The sequence below is a fragment of the Lagopus muta genome, chromosome 10, assembly GCF_023343835.1.
Source record: "Lagopus muta isolate bLagMut1 chromosome 10, bLagMut1 primary, whole genome shotgun sequence".
NCBI lineage: Eukaryota > Metazoa > Chordata > Aves > Galliformes > Phasianidae > Lagopus > Lagopus muta.
The window spans coordinates 16,646,843-16,666,921 of record NC_064442.1 but is presented as its reverse complement, the minus strand read 5'-3'; the positions used below and the strand labels follow the sequence as shown (position 1 = coordinate 16,666,921).

At 40.7% G+C, this 20,079-nt stretch overlaps 3 protein-coding genes across 10 annotated transcripts in view; 2 read left to right on the top strand and 1 right to left on the bottom strand.

The window, feature by feature from the left end:
* Positions 1 to 205: 205 nt before the first annotated feature.
* SKIC8 (SKI8 subunit of superkiller complex) lies at positions 206 to 8,950 on the top strand. Of its 5 annotated transcripts, none has more exons than XM_048955675.1 (11): positions 206 to 294; positions 411 to 454; positions 547 to 574; positions 1,818 to 1,923; positions 3,020 to 3,192; positions 4,622 to 4,770; positions 4,958 to 5,051; positions 5,797 to 5,890; positions 6,558 to 6,650; positions 7,187 to 7,265; positions 7,970 to 8,950. In XM_048955675.1, the coding sequence occupies exons 2-11, from the start codon at positions 443 to 445 to the stop codon at positions 8,057 to 8,059; spliced, it is 918 nt and encodes a 305-aa protein (XP_048811632.1). In that variant the 5' UTR covers positions 206 to 294; positions 411 to 442; the 3' UTR covers positions 8,060 to 8,950. The 5 variants fall into 5 exon arrangements, with proteins under 5 accessions (XP_048811632.1, XP_048811631.1, XP_048811629.1 ...); XM_048955674.1 differs by having other exon boundaries at positions 217 to 267; XM_048955672.1 differs by having other exon boundaries at positions 218 to 329.
* Positions 8,951 to 9,080: 130 nt separating this feature from the next.
* On the bottom strand, positions 9,081 to 14,298 carry DNAJA4 (DnaJ heat shock protein family (Hsp40) member A4). Of its 2 annotated transcripts, XM_048955669.1 has the most exons (7): positions 14,045 to 14,298; positions 12,565 to 12,745; positions 11,559 to 11,663; positions 10,614 to 10,841; positions 10,301 to 10,531; positions 9,760 to 9,860; positions 9,081 to 9,685 (listed from the first exon to the last, which is right to left on the bottom strand). In XM_048955669.1, exons 1-7 carry the CDS (start codon positions 14,174 to 14,176, stop codon positions 9,467 to 9,469), a joined length of 1,197 nt encoding a protein of 398 aa, XP_048811626.1. In that variant the 5' UTR covers positions 14,177 to 14,298; the 3' UTR covers positions 9,081 to 9,466. The 2 variants fall into 2 exon arrangements, with proteins under 2 accessions (XP_048811626.1, XP_048811627.1); XM_048955670.1 differs by lacking the exon at positions 12,565 to 12,745 and having other exon boundaries at positions 14,045 to 14,148.
* A 66-nt stretch (positions 14,299 to 14,364) lies between these two features.
* ACSBG1 (acyl-CoA synthetase bubblegum family member 1) overlaps positions 14,365 to 20,079 on the top strand; it is a 32,895-nt gene continuing 27,180 nt past the window's right edge. For 2 of the 3 annotated variants that reach the window (XM_048955665.1, XM_048955664.1), the window contains exon 1: positions 18,586 to 18,696. In XM_048955665.1, coding sequence (XP_048811622.1) covers positions 18,647 to 18,696 — 50 coding nt within the window. In that variant the 5' untranslated portion in view covers positions 18,586 to 18,646. Of the gene's footprint in view, positions 14,458 to 14,634; positions 14,765 to 15,245; positions 15,326 to 18,585; positions 18,697 to 20,079 lie in introns of those variants that run through there. The other variant, XM_048955667.1, reaches the window with a different exon arrangement.

Sequence of the window (20,079 nt, the reverse complement as noted above, 5' to 3'; positions counted from 1 at the left end):
CAGCGCAACGCAGCGGCTGAGCACAGACACGCGCGCTCAGCCTCTCCGCTCCCACAGCCGCCCCGTGAGGGAGGCGCGCGCTGACCGTTATGGCGCGAGGAGCCGCGCTCAGCGGCACCACACGGCGGCGCTCTATGGTCGAGGCGTGGAAGAAGGCCGCGGGATGGGGCGCTCTTGCCGCGCTCTCTGTGCTACGTGACCTCATCAGTGTGCGACAGCGGCGACAGCCGTGGCGACCGGAAGCTGTGTGTGTGTGGGCACGGCGCGGTACTGTAACGGCGCGCCGTGACAGGGGTGAATGCGGCAGCGATCCGGGAGGGCCGCGCGGGGTGAGGTGGGCGGGGGGTGACAGGAGGGCCCCTTGGGCCTTTATCCGTGCGTGTCGCGCCTAATGGATGTTCTCCTTCCAGAGCCTTCCTGCTGAGGTCGCTTCCTCGCAGACATGACCACACAGGTAAATCGAAACATGGCGTTACTCAAACTGATCGCTACTCGGATGGATTTTTAGGCTGTTTGTGCGTAATACCAATTGTTTTTTCTTTTTAGTATGGTATTCTCTTCAAGCAAGAACAAGGTGAGAAGGCACTAACTTGTACTTCTTAATTCTGGCTTCCTCGGGTGTTGTAGAACAGATTTGCCACTGAGATCATTAAGGGTGTCCATGTTATGTGTACATCAGAGCAGATTTTCAGCAGCAGACAAAATAGCTGTTGTGTTCAGAGCAATGAGAGCCGGGTGTTACTGCTGCTGCACAGCAGGCAGCTCTTCCTGACTAGCAACAGGGTGACTTGTTTTGCTGATTGGACTCTCATGCATTCTGAAGCTGTCCTGGGAAAGGTGTACAGGCACTGTGGCTGCAGTGGTGTGTTCCTGCAGCAGCAGGTGCAGTAGACTTAGGATCACCACCATGATTAGGCCACCATGATTTCTGCCTGATAAAACTTCCTTCTGTAAAATTTTCTACTAGGATACAGATATTGGGACATGCAGTCTTAAAATGGTAAAGCAACACACACAAGAAGAGTAATTTCCTGTTTTCATCTCCTTGCTGGGGGGGAAGGATCTGTTTTTTTTTTAACAAAGTACTTCAAGATGCAATAGAGCTTCCAATCTGCTGGGAGTAACTGCTGTAAAAATTAACTCTGAACATGTTTAAAGTTTGTCCTATTGGATGATTCTTGTGTCTTCATCAGATAGCTTGCAGGAGATGGACACTATAACCTTAGCTCTTTTAGTACACCTAAGGGCTATTAAACAACTTACATGGTAATTAATGCTAATTAGGAGACAGCCCATGAAGTAGCAATATCACATAACTGAGAGAGAGAGACAGGGAACAAGATGACAAGGAGAGTAAGCAGTATGAGTAACAATGGCAGGGTTAGGGTATAAGGAAATAAAATAATCAAAAAACAAAACAGAAAAATGGGACGGGACCTCCTGGAGCTCCCAGTCAGAGCTAAAGTCTTGTAGTAAACTAGATAACAACAGAATTATTGCAATTGTATCATTGATTAAGATACAGATATCTATGTGAGAATGGTAATAAAGAAGGGGTCTGCATTGAGATGATGCTCCTCTTGCATTTGGCTTGTTTATTTGGAGCTTTCTGTGTGTAGAATATTGCTTCTGCATGTGCTTAGCAATTCTCCCTTTTGTAGGCACAGTCTGTATTTGTGTTTGCCTCAGGCACGTAACTGTGTCACATCAAGATGTTCATTGGCCTGTCTGCTCTGCACGAAGTAAAAACTGGTTGCTGTCTTACATCAAAAGAAAATACTTTAACTTCTAGTTTCAATACTTTCAATCTCTTTTAGCTCATGATGATGCCATCTGGTCAGTTGCCTGGGGAAAGAATAAAAAAGATGGTTCTGAAACTGTGATCTCTGGTTCTTTGGATGATCTCGTGAAGGTCTGGAAGTGGTAAGTGAAGTACTTTGTATTGGATGCTATGAGCAGGAGTTGGTATGGAGTTACAGCAGTCTTAAATTTGCAGAGGCTGCAAGGATGGACATTAGGAATTATTACTTTTCAGAAAGGGTGGTCAGGCACTGGAATGGATGCCCAGGGAGGTGGTGGAGTCACCGAGCCTGGGGGTGTTCAAGGAAAGGCTGGATGTTGTGTTGAGGGACATGGTTTAGTGGGAGCTACTGGGAATAGGTGAACGGTTGGACTGGATGATCTTGAAGGTCTTTTCCAACCTTGGTGACTCTCTGATTCTATGATTCTACTCTATGATGTTAGAAATTACATCAGGGAAGGGGTAGCATGGCATACAGCTCTTCTCTTGAGCAGACCTTATCTTTTTCTTTTATAGTGGTAGCATTCTGGGATGCTTCACATTTTTAAGAACACAAACCCTTTTGAAAACACACATCACATTTTCTATGTCGTTTACCACATAGTGGTAGGACTTGTTGCATTTGGAAGCCAAAGAATTAGAAATGCAACTTTTTGAGGTAATGCATGGGGAAGGAATGTGTCTACTGTGAAATGAATAATGGGAGCAAAATAAAAAAAGGAAATGTCATCTTCCTTTCTTATAAAAAGAATAAATCCATAATCCTAATAAATTAGCACTGATGTGTACTACGGCAAAGAATTTTTTCTCTCCCTAAGTCATAAGAAGACAGGTATGTGCTTCACTTTAATTACTTGAGTTGCTGTGTTGTGATATTATAAAAGTGTTTGTCGTCATTTCATGTTACGGTGGCAGATGAAGTCTGTAATGTAAGTACTCATACATTGCTGTGGAATGGTGATTTCTGTGGGAATACTTAGAAATGCAAAATGAAGTACTTACTTTGCATAAATATGGTAAATAATTAATTTGTTGGTTCTTTCCTTTGAGTACCATAGACAATTTGTGCATTTCTGTCTTTGCTTTTCACTTAGATTGCCCCCTGCCTGACTGACATGGAGAACTGTGGGTCATCTTGTTTGATTGTTCTGTCTGAGGTTTGAGACTGATAAAGTACCCCTCAGCTATTCATAACTTTTTTTTCCCCTGTGACAAAAGGAATGATGAAAAATTGGATCTACAATGGACGTTGGAGGGTCACCAGCTAGGTGTGGTGTCTGTGGATATCAGCCACACGGGTTCCATCGCAGCATCCAGCTCCCTAGACGCCCACATTCGCCTTTGGGATTTAGAAACTGGCAAACAGATCAAGTCAATAGATGCTGGCCCTGGTAAGATACCAGAGTTACACTGTGTTATAAGATGTGTACTAACACCAGGTGGTAAATACTGGACAATGTATAACTAGAGTACATGAGATGACTGGAATTTTTTCCTAATCTTTCTTGTAAAGTCTTAAAATCTTACTGATTTTTACCAACTCATCACAAAGTAGTATTGGACAGTTTCACATTTACACACTATTAATGCTTACACTTGATACACTTTTTGGTAGATACTGTAACAATTGGACCGATCAATATGATGGGAAAAGCTGGTTTACCAGAGGGGTAATGACAAAAGGATTGGCACAATAGAAAGGTGCTATAAAGGAAGGGAAGAAAATTGCTCACCTCTATCAGAAGACTCCAGGTTCACAGGGAAAAGCTCCACCAAGGAGGGATCTCCAGGAAGAGATCCTTCCCCAGTGGCAGTCAGCCCTTCAATGGGGTCTAAGAGAGGTGCAGCCAGGCTCCACTCCTGCTCACACAGCTGCATTGCCTTCACCTGTGCTCCCAGGGCTGACCGGGTCCTTCCCACAGGTCTCCATCAGTGGGGCAGGCCAGGACTCAGCAGTTCCCATATAGATACATAAAGCAAAATGGAATCCACCTTGTTCTTACACATATATAAGGATATGTAAAAAAAAAATCACAATTCAGACTGGTTATAAAGTCTGAACTTGCTATTGACATCTAGTTGTGCATTGAATTTGAGCTGTATATGTGATGCTTATTTCTGTAGTACATCCAGGCCTAAAGGAGCAAGTCAATTTACAGTAAAGCTGAAGCCTGTTGATCGATGTTGCATTCTCCAAGTTGAAATGCAGATTATTTCATTATTGTCTTATTTTAAATATGTCATTGATCCACCGGCAAATCCTTTATTTAAGAACAATTTTTGAGTGCTTTGGGTAATTAATGAATTATTAATAAATTAATAAGCAGGCCTGTAGAAGTGCCTGAATTACATTGTGCCAGGTAAACACCTTACCTAACTCTCAGAAGGTTTTTTAATTCACTCACAAGGCATGTTGATCCATGTTACATTCTTTTATCTGCATGTTTCTCCTGTGTCTTCAGTGCTTTGCTATCTGCTAGCATTTCTTTCTTTCACTGGCTTAGTATCTTCTGTCATGAGGAGAAAAGAATTCAGACTTCACTCAGTCTTAATTCTAAACCTGTCGTTACAGGAGGAGCTTCTAAAACCAAGATCTTGGAAGAAAATAGCATTTTTTACTGAACTGAAATAAACGCTTTGTGCTGCACTGCATTAATTATGTAGAAGGAAATTAACATTAATGAGCTGGTCCACTGTTACTCAGTGGAGTTTGGAGTATTTAGTACAAATGTACGCATCCAGAACTGACATCGTTGGATAAGGACCAGCAGAAGTACTCAGATAACTGAATGTTTTGCTGTTGTTTTTTTTTTAATACAGTTGATGCTTGGTCCCTGGCTTTTTCACCTGATTCCCAGTTCCTTGCAACAGGAAGTCATGTGGGAAAAGTAAATATTTTCGGTGTTGAAACTGGAAAAAAAGAATATTCTCTGGACACTAGAGGAAAGTTCATCCTTAGCATTGCATATGTAAGAAACACAGTTAATTTCTTACGTGAAACATGTTGTAATATGTTGTCAATCAGATTTTGTTCTTCCTTCAGCTAATTTCTATGTAACGTTGTCAGCCATACTTTGTGACAAGGTGCCAAGAGCACTGGGGAGGTACATAGCAGGAATTCTTACAGCTGTTAAATGCACCCTTCTTGTCTTACAGAGCCCAGATGGAAAATACTTAGCCAGTGGAGCAATAGATGGCATTATCAATATTTTTGATATTGCAACTGGAAAACTTTTGCACACGCTAGAAGGTAATGAGTTGTGCATTTGCATTATCTAAGTTATTGTTTCACTCAAGAAAACTGAGGGATTTAACAAGATGTTATCAGCTAGAACAGCCATGGCATAAATTATGTTTCTTTTCCGTTAGATCTTATTTATGTAATGTACTCTAACATGTAATATAAACTCAGGCTTGTAGTATAAATGCCTACCTTAAAATGTAACTATCAGTAATGCTTAACTCAGTTTTTAACTGCAGTTGCTTCTTGTGTTGTGCAGTTATGTATTGCACAAATGAGGCAAATTGTGCTACTGTGCATGTGGTTTTTTTCTTCTCTTTATGGTGTCAGAGAAAACAACTGAACATGTTGTAAAAGATGCACATTTTTAAGATAAATGCGCTTTTAATGTTCATGCAGTTGTGTCCAGTGTATAATAGAGCCCAGCAACTTCAAACATGACAAACTCATGTTAGAAAGTATGATGCTTGTCCTATTAGAAAGCAGTGTGAGATCAGAAAATTGTACGTTTTCCTACATTGCTTCTAATTAAGATCCACAGCTGTGAGAACAGGAGGGTACTTTTGTGTTGGTGTAGATATGCCTCAGCATGCAAAGCTCTGAACTACCGCCAGTTTCCACTGTATGTTGTATGAAGAAGCAAAAGCAGAGAGGTTGCTTTCTTTTAAAAGTGCTGTTCCGGTGTAACTCCTTACTGTTGCTGTCATTAGTAGCTGAAGAGCTACTTTGTAAGCCATGAATGCTTCAATTTCAGGTCATGCGATGCCTATTCGTTCCCTGACATTTTCTCCAGACTCTCAGTTACTTGTAACGGCTTCAGATGACGGCTACATCAAAATCTACGATGTGTGAGTTGGCATTTTGCAGCACATGATAACAGTAAAGTAACTACTTCAGAAAGCCAATGCTGTAATAAATATACCGAACTCTCCTCTCTTAGTAATCCTGTCCAGCTCTTGGAGATCACTTTATCTAATAAATAACCTTAGCTTAAGTACTAAAACACAAATCCTTCAGTTTTTACAAAGCACTTAGGTGGATGGCAGCCTTAGCTTGCAAACAAATGACTTTTCTCATATTTGGCCCTGTAAGGAACAGGTTGCTTTGTGTATCTGTCCTGTGTATTATCTTAAACATCTGTACCCAAGAAATGATATTGTATATGACCTTTTTCTCTTGCACTATGCCAACCACCTCAGTGATCTCTGCTCCCCTACATTACTTTGCATTACTGTGCCTTCTTCATAGAAGTTTTTCAGGTCCAACTGTTTCTTCCACCTATGCATCTTTTTAGTGGCCTCTTTTTAACTCTTGAAATGGAAAAAAAAAAAAAAATTATTTCAACACCATTCTGCTTGGATGAAAAAATGTCCAGAAGTCACCCTCTGTAATCTTTCTGTTGAACTGTTAGGAGTACAGTAACAGCACAGTATGAGCTGATTGCTTTTTCCCTGGAGGGAAAGAAGGCAAATATTGATGTTATAATTCTGTTTTCTAAATTTGTTCTTTCTACAGACAGCATGCCAACTTGGCTGGCACACTGAGCGGTCATGGATCCTGGGTATTAAATGTAGCATTTTGTCCTGATGATACCCACTTTGTTTCCAGGTACTAACGAATTTAAAATCCTTTATGCTTATTTAAAAAAAAAAAAAAGAATTATAAAGAGAGATGGATCATGAAGTAGCTGTGTTGGAACATTTCAATAACAGGCTCGGGAGACAATCTGCAACATAGTAGCAATTGAACAGGGTAAGCCATCCCAGTGCAGTGTAGTTCCCTCAAAGTGAAAAACATCTGAACCTCTAAATGAGCAATTTGATTCTAGAGATCTGAAAAGCTGTATTAAAAAAAAAACAAGTACAATCCAATGTAGTATTGCATGTTGATCTAGTGGAGTAACAACTCTTCAGACAGCTCAGACAAGGTGACCCAGGCTTACATAACATGCATTTCTTTATCTTTGTATCAAGGATCTTGGAAGAATTTTCTGGCTAAAATGGGAACCCTCAATTTTATCTTGCATATACAGGACCAGTGAATGTATTTTATAGGTCACTGGAACCTGCTGGAAGACATGTGTCTTTGTTACTGAACTGCAGTTAATCTATTAATTTAGGTGTTGATCAATATTACCTTTTCAGTTCATCTGATAAAAGTGTGAAAGTTTGGGATGCTGGAACAAGAACCTGCGTTCATACTTTCTTTGACCACCAAGACCAGGTATGTTAGCAACTTAAAACTGTTCTGTCTACTCTTGCTTTAAGTCTCCATCTTAACAGGAAAACTTCAGGTATGCAGTTATCTGCACTCGTGTTTAAAATTAGAACTATAGCTTTGGGATTTGTCTTCATCTTGCTATAATGAAATCCTCAAATTGTTAGTAATTTTTAGATACTTAATATCAAACTAATATTTCAAGGGTATAGATAGATGTCTTCCACAACTCATTTTTAGAGGATCAGATGAGGACAATCCCAGATGGCTGAATGAATTCTTATCAAGCCCTATTAGTTTTGTCTGTGGTCTTACGACTTCAGACAGCACACAGATATGTAAGGGGGAATTATTATAAAAGCTTGATAAGCATCCTTGATACTTAAGACTTCATCCTTAAGTGCATGTACTGTTATTGTAGACTCCTCAAGAGAGCAATCTAAGAGCACATAAATCAAGCCTAGCATTTTCAAACGGGCAGGTACACATTGGTAGTTTGTAGAGGATGCATCATCTGCGGTCAGTAGGAAAGTAAAGCCTTTTCAGACAACTAGAGGGCACACTGCTATTAAAAGCAAGAGGTATAACTGAACCAGCTCCAGTGTGGCCTTCCTCTTTTGCTTCTTCTAGTCAGTATAACTTGCTGCAAAGACAAATACATTTTTGCCTTACTGTTTTCCCTGATAATCTTCCTTATGTCCTGTTTGCAGGTTTGGGGTGTGAAATATAATGGAAGTGGGTCCAAAATTGTGTCTGTTGGAGACGACCAAGAAATCCATATTTATGACTGTCCTGTTTAAGTGTCTTGAGTTAAGTGCTTTGGTTTTCTGCTGTGGCATTTCTTAGAAATACTGCAGTCCTTGTATTATTACCTTTTTAATATTAAAAAAGCATTTTAGTAATGCTCAAGAAATGAAATATCATTTGTAAATTCAATACCATTTAGCATGGGAGAAAGCTTTACTTTTTTAAAAATAAAAGCTACCACTGCAATTAATTTGTGATTTTTGGAGAAACATTTTTAGAAGGATACAGTCATGTAGAATAACTGCTCAGTTAATCTACCACTGGTATTTGTTCCCTGCCTTCACAGAAATAGATGAGAGCTAGAAATTGTTGTTCAAGCTGGTCAAACTTATTTTAGGAGAAGGGAAAGTGACAGACATTAGGATATGCTTTACTCATCTTCCCATTGCTCCTGAAAGCAAGAGAGGGTCATTTAAGTTGAACAGCTGTTCCAGTAATTGTATGGTGACAGGTGCCTGATCATGGTTTAATCTCAGTAAGGGGCAGTACACCTCTTTTCAACTCTGACTTCAGTGATTCTGCTGCAGGAAAAACAGCACAGAGGGATAAGTCATCATTTTACTATGCTATTTCATGGTATTAGAAATGGGAGTAGCATAGCCAAGGCAGGGAGCTTTGTAATAATATTCATCTTAATCAAAGCTAAAGTACCTACTGCCCAAAGGAAACAACACTTTCTAGAAAAGGCTGAGGTATGATCTCTCAAAAACCTAAGTTCTGGTTTTATTTGGAAGCAGTATGGTGTATGTCATTCTGAAGCACATAGAGGCCACTATACAGATTAAGGTTGTAGAGCTGCAAGTTGTTACACTTACATAAAGCTGAGCATTAAAAGAATACTAGCCTATTGTAGAGAAGAGGGAAAAGATTATTATGGAGAAAGAACACTTGATATACAAGAGGAATACAGCTAACAGGGTTGCAACATGCAAAGGTAACCATACAAAGGAGAGCAGGGACTTGAATTTATTTAGAGATTCTAGATTGGTTAAAGAAGTACAAGAAAAAAAAACAAAAGGTGAAGTTCTATTTATTAGAAGTAACTTCTGCTATGTTTTATTCTATGAAATTAATTTTTCAGTATGAAAATATTTACATAAGACACTACTCAACTTCTACCAGTATTGTGAGAGTCTTATATAAATAGCATCAGTGAAATAAATTGAGAACCTTCAAAGCACAAGGAAACATACCAACTCAGTTGGTTCTCAGCTGTGTGACATTTGCTTTATATATAAAGACAAGAACACAATATAAATTAGTTACAAAAAAAAAAAAGTGATACTGACAGCGCAGCAACTCAATTTGCTGAACACAAAGACCACAAGCAGTGGCTATTACAGCCATGCAGTTTTCATTGTGAAAATTTACATTTTAGGCAATATCAACTCCACCTCAATTTAAGATGTCTGACACTGTACACCTGTTCTTGGGCCATCCTCATCTTCTTCATATGCTTCTCCTCCACTGTTACGGTAGGTTTGCTCGCTTGGGTCAAAATCTTCAAGATCTACTTGATCCATCTCATCTGTAATCATGACATCTTCTCTTGGAGGAAGTAGAGCCTCCAGCATATTCAGTTTCTCCCTTGGAAGCCAGTGCTGCTCTGGAAACTGGACCTAGGATTTATTTAAAATGAAGTTATTTCTGATGGTAACAATTCATTTGCTGCAGTAAATAAGCAGTTGCTTACCAGAAACTGTATAATTAAGCTGCCTCTGTCCATCGGAGATTTGTAGATAGGCATCCCTTCATTGTAGATACACTTCAGGTCACCATGTTTTATCACTTCACCTACACAAAAGTTGGGAGTTGTTTAATGTGACAGAAATTCAACTATCAAAAGCAACATTTAGTTTTCTAGAGACTAGGGAAAATTGTGGATTGAAGAGTACTGAAACCAAACTGAATAAAAGGAACACTGAAATAAGCTCCTTAAGAGGATTTCATCTACCGTAAAAAATAAAGTCAACTAATTCAGTCTGGTGGCTGTGCTAAGAGAAGCAGATGATATAATACAGTTTATAAACTTAAATCCCATAATTGAAGTAGAGATTTCGTAAGAAGCATTTGACATCTTTAGCTGTAATTCCACATGCAATATTTAGTTGTTACTCTTCAATCCTGAATTAAATTACTTCAGGCATAATTATAGTTTGTTGCAGCAGCTGATTAAGAACAGACAGCATAATCAAACAAGCATTTTGTATGTCATCAGAATTCTGAAGACCTACCTGGTCTAGATGATATGACAAGGACTCTGTTATCAAGAGTTTCAATAGTCTTTTTGAAACCACATAAAGCCTCTGAGAGTTGAATTCTCATTTTTGTAACTAAGTCATGGCCTCGTCTCTGAAAAACACCATGATCCTTTTGATCAAGCACAATTATGACATCACCAGGCTCCAGATCAGGCTCTTGATCACCTTCTCCATGAAACACTATCTTTTGACCATCTTTCATACCTACAGGAAAAGAAAGCACTTTATTCTCTGCAGATCTATCGGACTGGGAGTAGAGAATACAAAACAAATACTCAGTTCTCACCTTTGTCAACATGAACTTCTATGATCTTTTTCTCTCTTACAACCTTACATCCATTGCAGTTGTCACACCTGTCCTTTGGATTTATTCTTTCACCTTGGCCTTTGCATTCTGGACACACAGTTTGGATTTGTTGTACCATGCCAGGCCCTATCTGCTGAACAAGAACTTGCATTCCTCTTCCTTTACACACAGGACACTTCTCTATTGCACCTCTCTTTCCACCATAACCTACGGCAAGAAGTAGTTAAAGATATTTCAAAGACCAGAATTAGTCTAAAGTAGTCAAGCTAAAACTCACTGACTTCAGGAGAACCTTTAGAGTAACTCAGAGTCCTTCTGTAACATATTTCCAGTGTAATTATATATAGTTTCTATGACAAACACGCCTCACAAATTAAACATTTCTACATAAAGCAGTCAAGGTACCTATGCACTAATCTTTCCCCTCTATCCCTCAATACATTTTTGTTTTCTATTATCAACATACAGCATTCCAGAGCTGAATATTCCATAAACACCCTGGAAAGAACTCGCTTACAAAATATTTAATTAAGTACTACAACACAAGACCGCATTAAGTTTAACCTCAAGACCAGACATCATGATACTTAAGAGCTGTAAAATGAGTTGCATAATTGAAGCTAGCCTTCTACCCACAATGATTCAAGGAAAAAAACCCAGCTAGCTATTAAAGCTTCTAATTAAGGTATTTAAAAACTCCCTGAAAGTTATAATCAAGTCCACCATTAGATCAATAGCTTAACACCACTGTGTTTAGGAAGACAGCCTTGCTCTTGACTAAGCACTGGCATAAAGCAGTGCAAAGAAGCAAGTACACTGATAAACATTCAAGAAAAGAGAAGATCCACTTAGTTGTTAATCTTCCACTACATTCTTTGAAAGAATCATGGAATAAAAGGTGTTTGAAACCACTACTTATTTTACCTTCGCATTTCCCACAAATAACATTTTTTTGCAGTGCCAGTTTCCTTGTAGCACCATTATATAAGTCTTCAAGAGATACACCTAGCTGGTGCACAACATTCTTGCCTTAGAGAAAGAGAAAAAAAACAGATTAATTCTGGTTCAGCAACTCAGAAGACTAATGCTTATTTAAAGGCTCTATACTTGTTCGTACATGCAGTCTCACTAAAGAAACAGAGTTAATTCCAGACTTGGAACAGAGCTCAGCCCCTTAAAAGCAGGTGCTATCAGCTTCCACTGAGCAGCACCCACTTAAGTCAGAACATAAAGTTTAGCTGTAGTTAAGCAAAGCATCATTAACACCACTCTATCCCTACTCTTGCCCCGATTTCATAAGCTTAACTGAAAGGAAAAAGATGCAAGGACACTACCAGCTTCAGATCTACTCAATTTAGAAATGCCTATTAGGCCTACCTATGTATTTCCATGCCACTTCATAGCATAGTTTCAAAATCTTTATAGCAAGTTACTACTCGCTCTTCCAGCAGACACTGGAAATGAAAAGAAGCGATTGTGCTTTGGCAGCATTATATGCTCAGCATCACAATTTCTCTCAAATCTTTTCCATTTAGATTTAGAACTTCAGCTTAAGTTGATGGTGTCCTTTGAAGCAAGTTGCCCAAAGCACATGAGCAAGTGAGGCACAGATTTGGAAAGAAGATAACTTAAAACCCATCTGCTAGCCGTCTCAACCACCATTTCCCCCACCCCTCGAGATTACCCTCACCCATTTTAACAACAACAACAAAAAAAAAGCACAACTCATCAGAAAGACTGCTAATAGCTACATCATGTTATCTACTTAATTTTGCTACTAGAATAACTAATATTATAGTTTACTTCATCTATTGTTTTAGCTAGTAAAACCCATACTATGTGCACTTAGCAGAACAGCAGTACTACAGCACGGGTGTTTTATGCTTAAGTGCATGGTTAGAGTTTCTAGAACTTGTTTAGAACTGTGTACCTCTTCTCTCTCTATTCATTCGGCCTCCACCACCAAAGAACATGTCAAAGATGTCCATGGGTGAAGAGAAGCTGCCGCCACTCAGGCCTCCTTCTTTAATAGCCTGCTCCCCACCCTGGTCATAGAGGTCCCTTTTCTTTGGGTCCGACAGAACTTCATATGCCTGCGATATGAGTTTAAACTAAAAAGAAAAAAGAAGCTCTGAACAACTATGACCAAGAGGAAAAATAAGCCTCTCATATGCAACTGAATCTTCAGACTAAGCTGCTGTCACACTTACAATATTTATTCTTTTCCAAGAGGAAAGTCCCTAAACAAATAAGTCACAGACCCTACTAATACACTTTAGTCTATAAAGAACAACTCCTGCCTCCCTCCCACCCACCAAACGTTACAAGTGAACTTAATTCAGAGTCACATCCAGCTTACAAGCATATGCTAACTGCCCCTTTGGTGATCATTGGTTGCCGTCATTATGTACTCCTAACACATCTGTTAAGAAAGGGGCACCACATTATCCCTGTCCCGAGTGGCTCCCCGATGGTCAGTGGCCAGTGCTAGTCATTCTAGAGCTAAATGGAGATCCTTCATAGGCACTGCACTCCTACAGCCAACTAGAATTAAGCAGGTACTTTTAACTTTGATTGACAAGACACTGGTGTTCTACTCATTACACATGGAAGACTTAAAAATCAAAACATCATCCTCATAAAAAGGGATTCTTTTTGAGTAATTCCAAGGTTCCCATCACTAAAAATAGTAGACAAATTAAGTCTAGCTACTTTTGAACACAATTTGCTATTACTGAAATGACAAGCTCCGGTGTGAGCATCATTTACTTACGGACAGGTCAACTGGCGGGCCAAAATTAAAAGCAGATGTTAGCTGAGCCCACATTACTACTTCACTAGTTTTAGTACTCTGAGTTAGTGTACTAAATGCACAGAAACTGAAGCTTCCTTTCCAGCAGCGAGGGATCATCAAACCAGTTCGCAGACAGATGAAGCAATCACCCAAGTTTGATTGGCTTTCCAGTCTTCCAGCTGCGATGCTCGTTCCCACACAAGAAATTAAGTTCAGCGGGTCTCTATCAGTGCCTGGGGCAGCTCTGCCGGAGGGTGCTCGCGGTGTAAGCCACAGGACGGCGACCCCATCCGCCAGGATGTGCTGATCTCACGGCAAGCTGCCCGGCAGCATGGCACCGCGAGGGCACCAGGGGCTCTCCTGGCTCTGCCGGCTTTAAAGCATCGCTCCTAGAACGGGACTCAGGCCGACGAGCACAAGCAGAGGAGTAAGACCCGCGATCGATTCGTCCTCTGCAGCAGGACGGCTCCCAGCACAGCCCTGCACTCAGCACTACCACAGCCGCATTCTAACAAAGGCCGCCCCGGGAGCCGCCCAGCCGAGCGCGGAGCCCAGGCGGGCCGCCCTGCCAGCATAGGGACCGCCGCCACCCCCCGCGGCCCGGCCCGCTGCCTACCCGCTCGCCCTCGCTGGGGTTCTTGTCGGGGTGGTACTTCAGCGCCAGCTTGCGGTAGGCACGCTTGATCTCCTCGGAGGAGGCGGTGGGCTTCACCTGCAGGATGTCGTAGTACTCCGTCTCCTTCACCATGATGCTCCGTGGGGACGCGCCACGCTTACAAAGCCTGGAACACCTACAGCGCGTCTAAAGGCCGCAGCCGCTCACCGCCACCCGCACCTCAACACCGCACCGCACTCAGAGACCTCAATGATGGCCGGCGCTCCGCCTCTTCCGCGGCTTTTATAGCGGCGCCGGCCGAATCTTCTGGAATGACGCCGCGCTACGTCACGGCGCTGGAACGGTCTGGAACCCGTGCGCATGACGTCACTGCGGGGAGCGGAGCGCCGGGCGGCGCCACAGGGGGCGGGAAGGTGGCATGGGGCGGGAAGGTGGCATGGGGCGGGCCGGGCCGAGCTGCGTGTGGGCGGGAACTTGGGGGGCGGGGCTGAAAAACTCAAGCCACATCCAGCCTGGCCTTGAATGCTTATCTTGTTAATTGAGGACAGTGGTCTGTCTCTGAAGTAAAGTACACACATCCTCTTTTCCAGTACTGTGCAACGGAATGGAGTGGGAATCCTTATCTCCATACTCTGTAAGAAAAGTAGTACAGCTTCTTAGCATGCAGGCACATTTCTCAGCAATTGGAGCAGCTGTTCCTTTCTCTACTCGGCTAGCCTGGTGCGTACCTCCTGGTGCAGTTGTTTCCTCAAATCTGTAGCTCCAAACTAGCAGTTACTTCCCTGTTTTTCAGTTGAATATCTGATCTCTCTTACTCTTTCCCTTCCTTTTCTTCCCACTGCATGTAATACTACCAACTGCATTGTCAGTTTTTACTTACGAAGTACTAGTTTGCATGCAGGTGTGCACAGCAATGAAAAAAGCACAGAAGCTCCCTTCTTTCCAAAAAGGCAGGACTGGTTGCTGGGAAGAGCAGGGGTAATGTGATGGCAGCTCCTGCTGCCTGCTTTGTTTAACCCTCAGAGGACTCTACCTTTGTTTTTTGAAATGGATATTCACACTGCTAGCACAAAACTAGTCAAAACAACACCTCCCATCTGGTCTTTGCAGCGTTCATTGTCTTTATAGGCCTTAACAAGTATGCATTTTATTTTTCAATCTCTACTGTATTAAATACTCATACAATCCCTTTGTTTTCTAGCCATGCTGTGTGTCATAAATCATGTCTTCTGAGCTGTGGAACTGTTACTGAAAAGAGCGTCCTGTCTCCTGGTGACACAGGTAAGAATACAGTCTGTTAACTGAAACTCAGTTTCTTTGAGCACTGCTGATTTTTGTAAACAGGCTCCCAAAAGGACCTGTAAGAACTCAGGAGCCTGAGGCCTTGAGTTTCTGTTTTCAGGTGCACCGAAGTTTGCTGCTGTACTCTCTCACAAAGGTGGAATCTGAATCATAACAAACTTTGTGTCCTGTTGAGCTGGATTTTTTTTCCCAGGTGAAGCAGGTATCAGGATTTCTACAAATGCATCAGGGAAATAACCTTTAAATAACACTTCTAACCAGTCATTCTTAATTAAAATATACTTTAGAAAGACTATATAAAAAAAAAATAACAGTCTAATGTAGTGGACCTTACATGGTGCTAGAGTTCTTTGCACAGATATAGTTGTTGAAAAGGATATTCTGTGCAGAAGCCAGAAAGAAGAAAAATGCTTTTCCTCTTGGTGAAAGGTAAAAGATTGAAATGATGGTGCTTGCTTTATGTTGTTAGGGTGTTACAGTGAATGACTAGCACCTTCAGAGGATTTTTCAGAGCTGAGTTTTAATTAAGTGTACTGTAACCTGCAGAAATTAATTTTATGTAACTGTAATACAGCAGAGTAAGGGCTGTTACCTTAGTACTGCTTTGATTGGCTAAAGGCAGCTTATCTTAAGGTGGTTTATGCCTATAGGAAATGTGACTCAGATACAACTGCACGAGTGAACACCTGTAAGGCAATATCAGATGGCAGGTGACCTGTGGTCCAATCTGCACTTCTCTTCAGAAGGAAGCAATATAATTGTTTCTAGATATGCTTGTCCTCAGACCAAAACTTGTTTTGACCTTACAGGATGCTCTCTCCAGGTGCTCAGAATAGCTCTCTCTTCTTTGTGTGTGTTGATGCCTACTTTTTTTTTCCTCTCACAATTATCTTCCTTAATCACTACAAGCTGTAGTTGAAAACAAATCTCAGATCTGTTATAGATGCTGTGACTCTAGAGGCTTTGCACAAATTGATCTGTTTCTTTTTTCTAACTGTGGAACAATTCCTTAGAATGCAGAGTGCATTGTTCAGAAAAGCAAAATGCAATTCTTGTTGCTGTGGCGTGGCCAATTAGAGAAAATATTTTTACAGGTATGTCTTGGAAAGTTTAGTTATTTAAATATGAATACATGACAGCTAGTTACATTTATGAGTAGCTACAATTTGTACATATCTTTGGTATGTTTTGGGGCTCAATTTAAGACTCAGTGGAAGAATAGGAAAAGTCATGTTTAGAAAGATGTTTGGGTTTAGAATTCTGAGACCTGCTAGCATTTAAAGGTAATTGTTGAGCTGCTTAAAGTGTTTTAGCTAAAAAATTTGAGGCCTTTTAAAATTTTATGATATATATATATGTGCATTTGTTTATTTTTAATATGAAAATATTTTGTGTAAAGATAGTGTCTAATGACAGTAAATGCAGTTATCAACCATCAGCAAAGAACATCCAGAATTAGTGTACTCCTCCATTCATCTTAAGTTTGTGGTGAGACAAGCACTCTTGCCTTTAAGGGAGAAAAATGAGAGTGCACAGCTCTGGACAGGTTCATGTTGCCGTAGCAGCACTGTGAATTAACCCTGAAACGTCCTGTTCCAGACATGAATGGGGTGCCATGCCCTGCACCCGCTCTGAGGCTGATCTCTGCACTGTGGCTGAGTTACTGGCTGTAGTAACAACACTGCTTTGTTCTGGCATCTGCAGTATTTCTGTTTGGCATCTTGTGACAGTGTAGGGTTGCAGTGACAGTGCATATATCAGTCCCTAATTCCTGGCAGATTCCAGCCATGATTGTAGAGTAAAGGACATAAACAGTAGGTGAGCCTTATTCACCTCTTCATTTCCTTCATAGCTTTATAAGCCTGCCTGTGTTCAGAAAGCTCACCTATAGCCTGGAAAAAGAGGCCCGTTCCACTGCAGCAGTTCAGGCTGTGAATGTGATGCAGTCTTGTGCAAGTTGCAAGCCAGCAGTAAAGAAAAAGGTGACTGTGCTAACAGCATCATATAAATTGCAGCATGTAAAAATCATTGGAAGGTGAGGTCATTCCTTACTGAACTCTTACAAGTTAGCATCGTTTACTAGGATTTACAATTTGAAGCTTGAAGAGTACTTAGAAATGTACCAGGACTGCAAAGACAACTTAACTGTAGAACTTTCTCTTGCAGCACAGCATTCATGGTTTCGTAGTTAAAATGACAGGATTGTTTGTAGCTGACAATTGCAGGAAACTTTGTTTGACATAGTCATGAGAGCTTTCTGTTAAACAGTATGTAACACACATTAATATCAAATTGTGTTGTGCACAATTAAGCATTTGTGCATGATGCAAGATACTTTGGAATAAAATACTATTCTTTCTATAAAGCTTCTACAAAGTTTGCTGGTCTTACATTTTCCTAATCAATGTGGCTTTGTACCACTAAGCAACATTCTAGAGCTTGTTTTGTGGCTCTGAGAGCAAGTGGCATGGCACAGCTCGTATCCCTCTCTCCTCCTTTCAGAAGTGTAATCATTAACACAGCCTTCCAGGAGCAGACCCTGGCTGAAGTTATCCCCTATATCTGTGGGTGTAGAGTAGGGAAGTACCAGTGGGCTCAGCCTGAAGCCATCGCAGGGAAGCTGCTCCCGGTGGGAGGGTTGAACTGTTCCCTGGGTCTTATTTATTTACTGGCAGAGAAGTAGCCAAAGTAGCCAAACTGGGCTTACTGCATCCTGGGAAGAAACTGGAGCTGTGTAGAAACGCCTACAGTATTCAACAGGTCTGCGTTGGTGTAGGCAATGAAGTGCTAGTAGTTGTAATGCTGGGGGAGGTGCTTGGCTGTTGCTGTGCTGGGTTTCATAGGTATAACTGACTTCAGGGAATTACCTAATGTAATTAATCTGTGTTTTCCTCAAAAAAACAATTTTGTTGAGTGCTCTTTTCTGGAAATCATGGTAATAAAAATAAGAATTGCTTCAACTTGTGTAAACTAATTTGTTAGAAGTCTTGTCAAAAGAAAGGATTTGCATTTTAAAACATTGTAGACTCATTAAAATTCTTCTCATGGATAATTAAAGAGAACTGGATTAAAAGGAAAGTTTAACAGTAAGCGGCTCACAGCACTGCGACATTTCAAGCATGTTAAAATCAGAAAGAAACAGCTTTTGTGGCTGTAGTCTCCTCCTCTTGCATTACGTGTTGTTTTTTCCAACAAATAACCAGTTACCATCAGTTTCTTCTATTGTCCATGTTGCTTATTTATGCCTGACCCGCACAGTTCTTCAGCATATTTGTGACCAGCCTCAGAGGGTGTGTCAACATGCCTAACACTGGGGAGACTCTTAAGAAAAATCTACAAGATGAAAATGGGTAAAGTAGCTCAATTCTTTATGTTAACAAACTGATTTTTGGATATTTTGGAACCTCACTTTCTCTTCTATTACCCAGTGGATCCATGAGGGCCTTGCATGCTTCACAAGGGCTCAGTCTAATGCAAAATTAGAATTATCCTTGAATGAGATGAAATGGTAATGAAAATTCTAAATGGTTTTATTCTATGCTGACTCCTAGTTTGGCGTTAGTCCTAATTCAGTATGAACTGTGTTGCTTATATCCTACCTGCATATATTAAATTGTATGGTGTTCATTTTCTAGCACAGAGGCTCTTAGCCCCAGAAGTAGGCTCAGCAGGAGTTTGTGCATAGCAATTCTTACAAAAAGTGTATTTAATTCCTGTGGCTCAGCTACTCAGAGCTCAACAAAAGTGTGGAATACTAGTTAAAAATACTGGCCAGCTACTAGAGTACTGTGCTCCAGCAAATTAAATTATTAATGTGAGATTGCAGGCCTTCTCAAGTAACGGAAGATAGCAAAGTTCTGAAAGACAAGAAAAGAACAGTCGTGCTGCTGAGCCATTCCCTCACGGGTCTCCAAAGGACAGAGCAGTATTGAAAACTGCAAGTTCAGAACTGTCTGCTCTGCACATGCTACCATTCATTTTGTGTGCTCTGAATTGACTGAAAAAACATCCCTTGTTGCAGCTATGACTGTAAGTCTTCCCTGCAGAAATGGAAGGGATAAACTTTAGGTGATAATCTGCCTTTGTTATTGATCTTCCCATCAGTGGCAACAGAACTTAAACAAAAAACCCATCTCTTAGAACAGGAAGTGGGGAACTTAGTTTTAGAAGAGTTTATTTCGAAGTTGATAATACTTTCTTACATGAAACAAACCATCTCAGCTGCTCTTTTCTTTTTGTCCATGGCAGCAGAGTTTTTGAAAATACTTATTTTAATTATAGAAGAATGAATGATACAGGAAATGTTTTAACTTCTGCTTATTTTGTCAGTATTGCTGAGTAGTAATTATTGGTTCCTACAAACATATCAGGCACACATTTGGTTGTTAAATCTAACTTCACTTTGATTCAGATAAGAGCTTGCAAGTTACATCACTTGGAAGATTTGCTTGATGTAATTGGATTTCTTGCTTCTGGAGTGGTGAAGTATTTAATGCTAAAGTTGACAATTTTTAATGCACCTCAAACTTGTAAGACAGTTTGCTTTGTGATCATTACAGGTGAATGTACACACTGATGTGTGAAAGTTAGAATTGTCAGTAAATCAGTGGTAATGCCTCCGTTCTGGTCCATGCGTGGTCCTACCTGTGAGGTGCTTACTGCAAAGATGGTGTTCTGGCTTTGCACTGTTAAAACAAACAAAAAAATACAGAAAGAATGTTAAAACATACAGA

Coding starts and splice junctions, on each gene's coding strand:
- SKIC8 (XM_048955675.1), top strand. Junction 575..1,817: donor TCTCTTCAAGCAAGAACAAG/GTGAGAAGGCAC, acceptor AATCTCTTTTAG/CTCATGATGATGCCATCTGG. Junction 4,771..4,957: donor TCATCCTTAGCATTGCATAT/GTAAGAAACACA, acceptor CTTGTCTTACAG/AGCCCAGATGGAAAATACTT.
- DNAJA4 (XM_048955669.1), bottom strand. CDS start 14,176: ATGGTGAAGGAGACGGAGTACTACGACATCCTGCAGGTGAAGCCCACC. Junction 11,664..12,564: donor AATGAATAGAGAGAGAAGAG/GTACACAGTTCT, acceptor TCTTTCTCTAAG/GCAAGAATGTTGTGCACCAG. Junction 9,861..10,300: donor TGTCATATCATCTAGACCAG/GTAGGTCTTCAG, acceptor ACTTTTGTGTAG/GTGAAGTGATAAAACATGGT.